The sequence below is a fragment of the Drosophila pseudoobscura genome, chromosome X, assembly GCF_009870125.1.
Source record: "Drosophila pseudoobscura strain MV-25-SWS-2005 chromosome X, UCI_Dpse_MV25, whole genome shotgun sequence".
NCBI lineage: Eukaryota > Metazoa > Arthropoda > Insecta > Diptera > Drosophilidae > Drosophila > Drosophila pseudoobscura.
Window position 1 is genome coordinate 45,177,662 of NC_046683.1, and position 9,587 is coordinate 45,187,248.

Genomic DNA, 9,587 nt, shown 5'->3' on the forward strand with positions numbered 1-9,587 from the left:
GTATGCAGACAATGTGCAAACAGGCAACACACTCTCTCAAACACACACACACACAGGATGTATCTATGTACATGGAAAAACTAATTTTTCATCAGCAAAATAAAATGCAAGAACCTAGAGCAGAGGGGGTCCAGGGGCCAGGGGTAACGAGGAGCTCCCAAAGCAAACGATATTTTAACGCGCTTTTTGCTGCCGCACTGCCAATGGCTTTGTAATGGCGAAAATTTTGTAACAAACAAAACAAAATGGCGGCATGCGGCGGCGGGATTGATGCGCGGCAGTGCCCCCGCCTCTGGACGGGGGGTGGGACGTTGAGCTGTGGGCTGTGGGGTCTGGGATCTGCGTTTTATGCAACACATATTTGAGTCTATTAAAAATGCGTTTAAAATGCTTTCTGTGGTTTTACGGTTAAATTGTTAAATTCAAATAAAATTGATTTTTGTTGGCCCTCCCCCCCCTTTCTGGAGCGTATGGCTTGATGATGTGTGTGGTGGGAACGGGGAACGGGAGCCCTTGGCTTCCACGCATATTGCACATTTTTGCTTCAATGAATAGTTGGAAAATTAAATGCGAAGCCTTACAATACAACAAACCGAGCTATGCTGTAAACAAAATCATTTGCGAAATGAGGGCCCGCATCTGCATGGGATCAAAACTATTCCCAAAATGAAAAGGTTTTGCATTTGCATTAGCCCAAAGGTGGGCGTCCACTTTGAACCGGGTAAAAATATCCACTGCTCTGTTAAATACACTTTTTAATCTTAAAGTGAGTTACTACAGTGCTAAGTGCTAACAAAAGTCCCGGAAATTCTGACAGCCTATGTATAGAATCGAAGCAGACAATATGTTTGCCTGGGTACTAATAAGATCCGTATGGGATTTGGGGATAATTATACCCGATATTCAAAATGAGTATAGGGGTGTATTAGATTTGTGTTAAAAATGGATGTGTGTAACGTCCAGAAGGAAGCGTTTCCGAGTATATACATACATACATATATTCTTGATCAGCATCAATAGCCGAGTCAATTGAGCCATGTCTATCTGTCCGTCCCTATGAGCGCCTAGTGCCCAAAGACTATAAGAGCTAGATTAACGACATTTTGTATCCAAACTTCTATAATATGTTATGTCACTATTACACGTATATTTCAAAATTTCGCCCAACCCTCTTCCGCCCCCCAAAAGGACTCGAATCTGTGGCAACAATATTGAAGGTACGAGAAAATTAAAAACGCACAATCATAGAAAAAAACCATATCTATCAGATTACCGAATCAGGATCAGATCGGATTATTATTATAGCCAAAAGTAAGAAATCAATTTGCAGTGGCACTTAAAGAAATAATAAATATATATGCCGCTATATTTTGAATAAAAGGGAAATGTTTTCAGTCACATTTTGACTTTGATATGAAAATATTATGAAATGACAGTATGAAATTGTACTATATGGGTGAGCTATCTTTTAATACAACTTTTTTCTTATTGAACTCGATCTATTTTAGAACAGTCCGATAATTTAATAAATAAATAAAAATAGTGATAGCCGATAGCCGAATTATACCCACCTAATGGGTATAATTCCCAAAATGTCAAACATTTATATTTGCTTTTTAGAGTCTATAGTGAACGAATGTTTTTAATTTCATGTTTAGATTCGATGCTTTCCAGCTCGATCTGTCATCTATCATATAAGAGGAGGCTTGGCTTGGCAATGTTTTGCCATCCCGACGAAAAGTAGAGCCACACGTGATACAAAATGTTCAGAAAAGCGTCGTGTCATCGCTAAATACTTTTGTATAAGGAGGCAATGACAGAATGTATTGACGATTACGAGCTGGAACGTCAGACGATAAGTGCTCGAATGTCCTGCAAAAAGTGCCAGCATACGAGTACAACTGCTGATGGCACTTGGTGCTCTTGGAAGGAGCTCACTGCTCCCCCAGGCCTTCCTCAATGAAACATGCAACGTAATTTCCATGTGGGTAACCAGCAATTTCTGGCATGTTACATTTTTCAACATCAACAACTCTAACAATATGGCACCGCTTCGCTCTGCACCGCCCTCATGGACACACAACTACGTCCAGGTCTCCGTCCCCGTCCACGTCCACGACTGTGCAGCCAGTGAGAGATGGCGAGTGGAGTGGTGGAGCAGTGAAGCGCAAACACTACAAGAAAAATTGCAAGTGAAGCGAATAAAATATTATTTTCTAATGCTCAAATACACACACACACACACACTTGGCTCACTCACAGTCACACAGAAGTCAGTGAGTGGCAGTATGCAGCTCACAGAGCACACACAGGCAGAGAGGCAGAGACAGAGACAGAGACAGAGACAGCGACAGAGGCAGCGGCTAAATGGATGGGAGTTGCGAGCAGAAAGCGAAATGCTAAAAAGAAATCAAGAAAAATTGTTTAGTGCTCCTTCGAGCAGTGCTCCTCGTGGCATGGTAGATGAATGCTGTTGGTGCGCTACTTGGGCTTAATCCATCTTAGTCTAGTCACATCCAGTACGACCATGATGATGACGACGTGGATGTGGATGTGGATGAGGATGAGAATGACGACAACGAGGACTCGTCCTCGGACGACTTTGAAATGTTGCCAGAGCGTGGGTCGAAAGGCAAACAAAAAACGAAATTATTCCGCAGCATTTGTTCGTCTTTTTTGTGTTTAAAGCGCACAATTCTTTTTTCTTTTTTTTGTTTTTTTATGCTTTGTGTTTGTGTGTGTTCATGTGAAAGCGCCTTAAGTTATGCTGCCATTTTTTCTTTCATTTCTTCTCCTATTCTGGGCAATATTTTTTGTAATAATGTTGCCTCGCAGCGAACGCGGCTAAATGAAATGAATTGTGAAAAATGTGTTCCAGCTCGGGGTTCGACTCCGGCTCCGGCTCCGTCTCCGACTCTTCTGGCCCTTGTTCCGTCCTCCTCCTCCTCAGGCTTTGGCTCTGTCTTAGTTTCAGGCGCTCGGTTGGTGGGTTGGGTCTGGGTCTGGGCCTGGTCTGAAGTTGACTTGGCTCAGCGGTTGAGATGGCCGCCTTCGAACTCAATTACGTAAGCGCAGCGTGCACACAGTTTGGCAGTTTGTAATTTTCGGCAAATGGCAAGTCACAGGAGCCAGGACCAGGACCAGGGCCAGGACCAGGACTGGGAGCCATCGTCTCGGTCCGAAATCACGTAAAATGTCAAATTGCTAAACGTCAGGAAAATGGCGCGTTTGTTTTGTCGCTCCTGCTTTCCTGTCATTCGCCTCTCGCCCTATCTACTATTTTCACGCGCAAGTATTTCTCCCTTTCCTTTTGTCCTGTCCCCACGCCCCACGCCCCACACCCCAATCCTCAATTCCCAATAGCCTGCTCTGCTCCCTCTTCTCCTCCCAAGCCTCCCCTATGCCATCTTCAGCATTCAAAGCACACAACAGAAATGCCAACAATCCAAAGTTGAGTTTTCTTTGGAATTTCCTGCCGTTTTTTCTCTGTGTTCTTCCTTCACTTCACATTTTTTTTTTTTTTTTTGACATCTCTTCTGTGGAGGCAACATGCGCGCGCCACAATGACAATTGCTTATTTGTGCTGGTGTGTGTGTGTGTGTGTGTGTGTGTGTGTATTCGAGTGTGTGGGGCCGTGGGGGTGTGTTTGGGGAGGTGGCACTGCCACAGTTAACATGTAACTTCAACGTCAACTCAAACGAAACGGATGTTGTCCTCGTCGCCATTTTGTTTTTAGATGCTGCTTCTTCTGCTCTTCATGGCTTTTCATGACTGTTTGACTGCTTTCGTCTTGTCTCCGGTTCTTATGGCCCTGTTTTGTATGTTTGTGGAGCTGCGTTTCTGCTACGCATTCCGTTGGTATTTTACCATTAATACTTGTCTACTTAACGGTAAATTACAGACATTAAACGCACGCACACACACACACAGTGACAGGGCGGAAGAGGGATACGAGTGTTTATCAGTGTGCGTGTGTGTGTGTGTGTGTGTGTTGTCCTTCGCCGCCTCTCCACCCTTCGGATGTGCTTATTTGTTGTCAGTACGCGTCAAACATTTGAAAACATTTATTTTTGCCCCGTACGAATGCTTCAATACTCGTAAAGATCCTGCCAGCTGACAGCCAGTCGCCCGTCAACCGTCGCCACTTGCCAGTTTATTTTTTGCCTTGCCTCCCCCCACCACCTATTGGGGGTGTGCTGGCTCACTGTGGAACGCCGTGATGAATGGGGGCAGTGGCATCCTAGCCCTCGATTTGTCACCGTTCGGTGTCTCATAGGGACTTTGGGTCCATCTGACGTACGATCGGAGCTGGTGCCCTCCGTGCGACCCAAACTATTGGGATTGGTCGGTATCAGAGGGGTATTTAGCCGGGAAGTTTCTCTGTACCGAGCTCTTTATGACTACAATTTATGGACACTGAAGAGTGTTCAGGGTAGGAGTGGTCTTCTTTGGACGATCGCCTCATTCGGTATTAAATCTTAAATATTTATAGCACTTTTTACATTCTGTTGAATGCCTGTTGAATATTCTAGCCCCCTAGCTGGTGTTCACTTAGAACAAATTTACATTTAAATTTAAATATTCTAGATCTCTGTGTATGGAAACCATCAACCATTTGCGGAAACAAATGACGAGATTTGTAGTAATAGAATACATCCTTAGACCTCTAATAAGTACATAGAAAATAGGTAGCCCCAACTGTGGCTATAAGCCCAACGTTCGACAGTTCGTTAACTCACAATTTGAAAATTCCCCAAACCAAAAGCCGTAAAAATGCTGGACACGAGGTAAAACAGGCAGCGGCATTTTCTTTGTATTTATTCCTTCTCGACCCTCGGTGTTTTAGTGGGGCCGTAGAATCAACAAAAGTAAAACAATACCGAAAATCAAACACACAAAACGAGCGAAAGGTGATTCAGGCTCCAAGCCTCAGCTTCAGCTCCTACAGCTCCAACAGCAGCATTAGCTCCGAATCTGGCTGGAACCTGGTGTGGGTGGCAGGAAAAGGAAAAGGAGGAATGGGCGTGAGAGGGTGGGAAAACGAGGAGAACTTGTAAAATACTTTTGTGTAACTTTGGCTGAAAACTTTATTTTGTGTATTATATATCCTGTTAACAATATACTTCAGTTCTTGTGAACGTTGCCGGTACCGTTGCCGTTGCCGTTGCTGCTTCAAAGGAACAACAGAGCCCAAGAGTCACTTAGCACTGAAAGGTTGTATATGTGTGGATGTGTATGTGTATGTGCGAATGTGTGGGTTGAAGGTATATGTATGTGTGTGAGTGTGTGTGAGTGCGGTTTCCGTTAGCCAACAGCCTAAGTTCGTTTGTCTCATGAGCAGCGCCGAATGCTTTTAGCTCTTCTTTTGTTTAAATTTTGGTTTGTGTCAGCAACCACATGAACGCACTCACTCACACACACACACACACCCAGAACACATACAAACAAAATAGCACACAAAGCCAAATTGTTTTAAAAGAAAGTCAAAGGTCTCCGAAGCCAGGAGGCAGGCAAACAAGGAGCTGTGGCCTGGCGGGTTGCTAGGGACAGCAGCAGCAGCAGCAGCAACAGCAACAGCAAATAGGTGGTTCTTGGGCGGACACAACTTTTTCAAACTAAACAAGTCATGCACATTTTTCGGCCCCACTGTATGCGTGTGCTTCTATGCCTGTGTATGGGTGTCTGTTTGTTCATCTGCGGTTATAGTGTGTGTGTGTGTGTGGGCTGTGTATGTGCTTCACACTTCCGTTTCCGCTGCCTGGCAATACCACTGCAAGCGAGCATCGGCTCCCAAGTACAATATACGAGTATCTGCATACATATGTACAGATGCTATGTATGTACTCGCACTCCGCACACATATGCAAATTTTTTGCCTCTCATTGTATTGCTAGCCGGTTATTCGGAGGAAATTTGCATTAGACCTACAGGAAACTTTCCACAAAATTTACATATGTATTTCAGTGGAAACTTCTTCGGCTTTGTTCAGAACAAATATTGCCCATGCCCTCTGAACAAGTCAATAGTAGGCCCTGCTCAAATAATTGTACTTGTAAAGGGTCCAGAATACCTTTCAACTAACCATCAATTTACAGATGCTATCTCTATCAATACAAGAGCAAACACAACAAAGGTATATAAACTACATTAATCTATGACTAGAATATACCCTTATGCTCTACGATCAGTGAATTATAATGGAACTGTTCTAAAGGAGGCTCTTTAGTGGATCATTTCGAGTAGAATCGTATAGAATCAGTCCAGAAAATTGTTTTACTTTTTGCTCTATGCTGTCTCGACTGTGAAGGAAATTTGAGATGGCAATATAGTGCTCATAATAAACCTTCCATCCTTCGTTAATCGTAGATAACTGCCTCTGGTGATTTTTTGGCACACCTTGATCAAGCCTGACTTGTTGAGCCGCATAAACTTCAATATTTTTATTGGATCCACTAGAAACCATATACCGTTTTACCGATTTGTAGATCGAATCATTCCTTGTATGAGCCGTTTAGGGATTATAGTTCCATCTACCATATTATATCTATAATTATATATATATATATATATTGGTATAAGTATTTGTATCTTGATTGCATTTAATATGGGTGGGAGGTGGTCTCCGTTTACGAGATTTGATCTTCTGGTAAATTAATTTCTAATAGTACTGTTCCATTCGTATCTAACATCTGAGACTGTTAAATTACGCGCTTAAAATAATTCGCTATATTTTTTTACATAAATATTTCTGTAGTTTTCGGTTGAAATAGTCAGTGTTTTGTTCTGTTTTGTGATTCATTTCGGCTGCTCTAATTATGCGTTCCCAACGATATTTAATGAGTGGATAATACTCGAGTCTAATACTAAACGAACAGCTAAAAGGGGTTTTTGTGACCCCTTACCGTCTGAGGGTGCCCTACTGCTCAACCCATTTAAAAATCTCTGGGATAAGGCCGGTAGTCACACCCCCAAAGCCAGGGAAAGTCATACAGCCAACCCCTAAATCGTGAGTATGCCGGAGGTGCTTTCGCTTTGAAGCTTGTACACAAATCACTGTCTGGGGCAGCCAGTAAAGGGCCATAAATACTAAATTGACACTATTACAGAGCTATTCCCCGACACGCCCCCAACCGTAGTCGTACCTGTGGCCGCCCCTTGCTGCCACCATCGACGAGCGCGTGTCCGCCTTAATGGACACCTTCCAGATTAATTGCTGGCGGCGACGACGCGACGATGCGACGATGCGACGATGGCGACGGTGGCGACCACATGAACCACAAAAAGAACAAAGCCTTAAGCTGCGACCTGGGCCCAGGGAGAGGGGGAGGCTATGCGCTGGGCGCTGGGCGCCGGGAAGGTCGTGTGTTTAACCAGTCAAAGTCACGTGTCAAATAAAATGTCAGCAAAACAATTGAGTTATTTATACGAGCATCGGCATCGGCATGGGCATGGGCATGGGCCCGGAGGCGGCAGGGCGGCTGGGCGGCTGGGCGTTTAATTTTAGCCACTCCCCGAGGACGTGGCCGGAGGAGCGTGTGCGGAGCATTTAAAAATCCATTGGCGGTCATTCGACTAAAGCCGGGAGTTACTTTGTCAGCCCAGGCGGCTCAAGTGTTGAGTTCATTGCAATGCTTGCTGGGAGACCCGTTGCTGGAGGCCCAAACAATTGACACGTGCCTCGCCGCTGCCGCTGCCGCTGCCGCATCCTGCAGGATGTGCCGTATTGGTGTCTTTGCTAAATGATTTTCTAGTTGCCAGGCAGCAGCAGGATTAGCCGATGACGGGCGTGTCGTAGGTTAGCACGACCAGTTCTGAATCCCGAGTGCGGAGTCCTGAATCCCGAGTAATGCCCTAAGCCGAGATGCTCAATTGAAACGAAAATTATATTTGCACAGGCCCTGCCGCTCCTGCCACTCCTGCCGCTGCTGGCCCTGGGCCTTGGTGGGAGCATCCTTTTCGGCTCTGGCTTGGGCCCTGGCTGCTAAGCAAACACAAATAAAGACCTTTGATGTGAATTTATTGGCAATTGCCAGAGATGAAGATGGCTACACAAGGGAAGGTTCAGGGGGAGGGAGATGAGTTCGGGGGCAGGGCAGACAAGGCAAAGGCGTGAGAAATATCCATAGGAAAATTTGCACAACAAATGTTTATGAATTTTTGTGGCACGAATAGATGCATAAATAATGCATGTGCGGCCGAATGGCCATTGAATATGAAATCCAAGTGCGAATGCCTCCTGCATTTATATGCGCATAAATAAGGTTAAATATTCCGATCAGCCTTGGCATTGACATGACATTGCCGTTGCCATTGCCATTGCCATTGCCCCTGGGCAGCCCAGGGCGTGTTTCAAGTGTTTCATTGTAATGTTTTTCATTTAAAAGGCCCCCATCTCTGGGACAAAACCTCAAAGTCACTCGACTGCCTGCCACATTGGAAATTATGAATGGCAGCCGGAGACGACAACTTTCGAGGGTGTCATAATATGAGATATGGCTCTCCAGCCCCAGCCCCAGCCTCAGCTCCATATACATTACAAACTCCTTCCTCTGAATGGCATAAATTATGTAAATGCAAGCTGGGAAAGCTGTCTCAATCTCCAACTCATTCCCATTCCCCATCTCAATCCCAATCCCGATCCCGATCCCAGTCCCTTGGCCAGCTACTACAAGTATTAGTGCATGCCGGGACCGGGGCCGGGGCCGGGGTCCTCGGTCCATTAGGCTTACCACACGCGCCCAAAACCAGGCCCAAAGTGTAGCCAGGCCTGGTCCACACCCGGCCCACACCTCGCGCCGCCACACCATACCACAGCCAGCCCCCTCCCGCCACAGTCCACGCCCACTGCTCGGAAATTTCGACAACATGTTGCGGGCCCGACAAAAAAGGTCAACATTTTACGGTTGATTAAAGTGCGCCAGGCTGCTGCTGCTGTTGCTACTGCTGCTCCTCGAACCGCTTCGGGCTTCCAAATTGTTGAAATATTTAATGAAGTGCATAAAAATAATTTACAAAAATATTTCATGCATTTCGGTTGAAAAAGATTAAACATGTATTTCGGTTTTTGTTGCCCATTTTTGTCAAATATTTTTTATACAATTTATTTGTAAAACCGCCGAAGGGCAATTTGCGCATTTTTGTTAATGGAAATTGTTTAAATGGCTTCAAGTATTTGCTCAAATAGACTGCTGCTGCTGCTGCTGCTCCTCAAAAGCTGGTTGGAGATTTTCCGAATCGGTCTGGGCTCTGGTCTGGCCCGGCCGAAGGCCGCGGAGTGTACGCCTAATTGAGTGAGGGAAAAAAGGAGACACAAAAGGTCAACTTTTTTAGCATGCACCCAGAACTCTCTCCTGCTTTCTCTCCTCCTTCTTTCAAACTCAGTTGAGTATGGTACACGACTGTGGTCCCATCCCGAACGGCTTCGTTGGGCTTGGGTCTTTTTATTAGAACAAAAAATATTTCAATTATTTCCCGGACTAAGCCTTGCCGGACTTAGCAAGGTGTTAATTTGGCTAATTTCATTGCGGGCACACATATTTCGAATTATTTCATATAAAACAATTTGCGAGCGAAAGGCTTTCACCGAA

At 45.0% G+C, this 9,587-nt stretch overlaps 1 protein-coding gene across 1 annotated transcript; it reads left to right on the plus strand.

The window, feature by feature from the left end:
* Nucleotides 1–3,774: 3,774 nt before the first annotated feature.
* On the plus strand, nucleotides 3,775–9,290 carry LOC117184391 (uncharacterized; the record flags this gene model as incomplete). Its single annotated transcript, XM_033381488.1, is given in 3 exon segments — nucleotides 3,775–3,837; nucleotides 3,839–3,966; nucleotides 9,185–9,290. Coding segments are annotated over 3 exon segments (297 nt in total), but the record flags the coding sequence as incomplete, so codon positions are not given.
* Nucleotides 9,291–9,587: the final 297 nt, after the last annotated feature.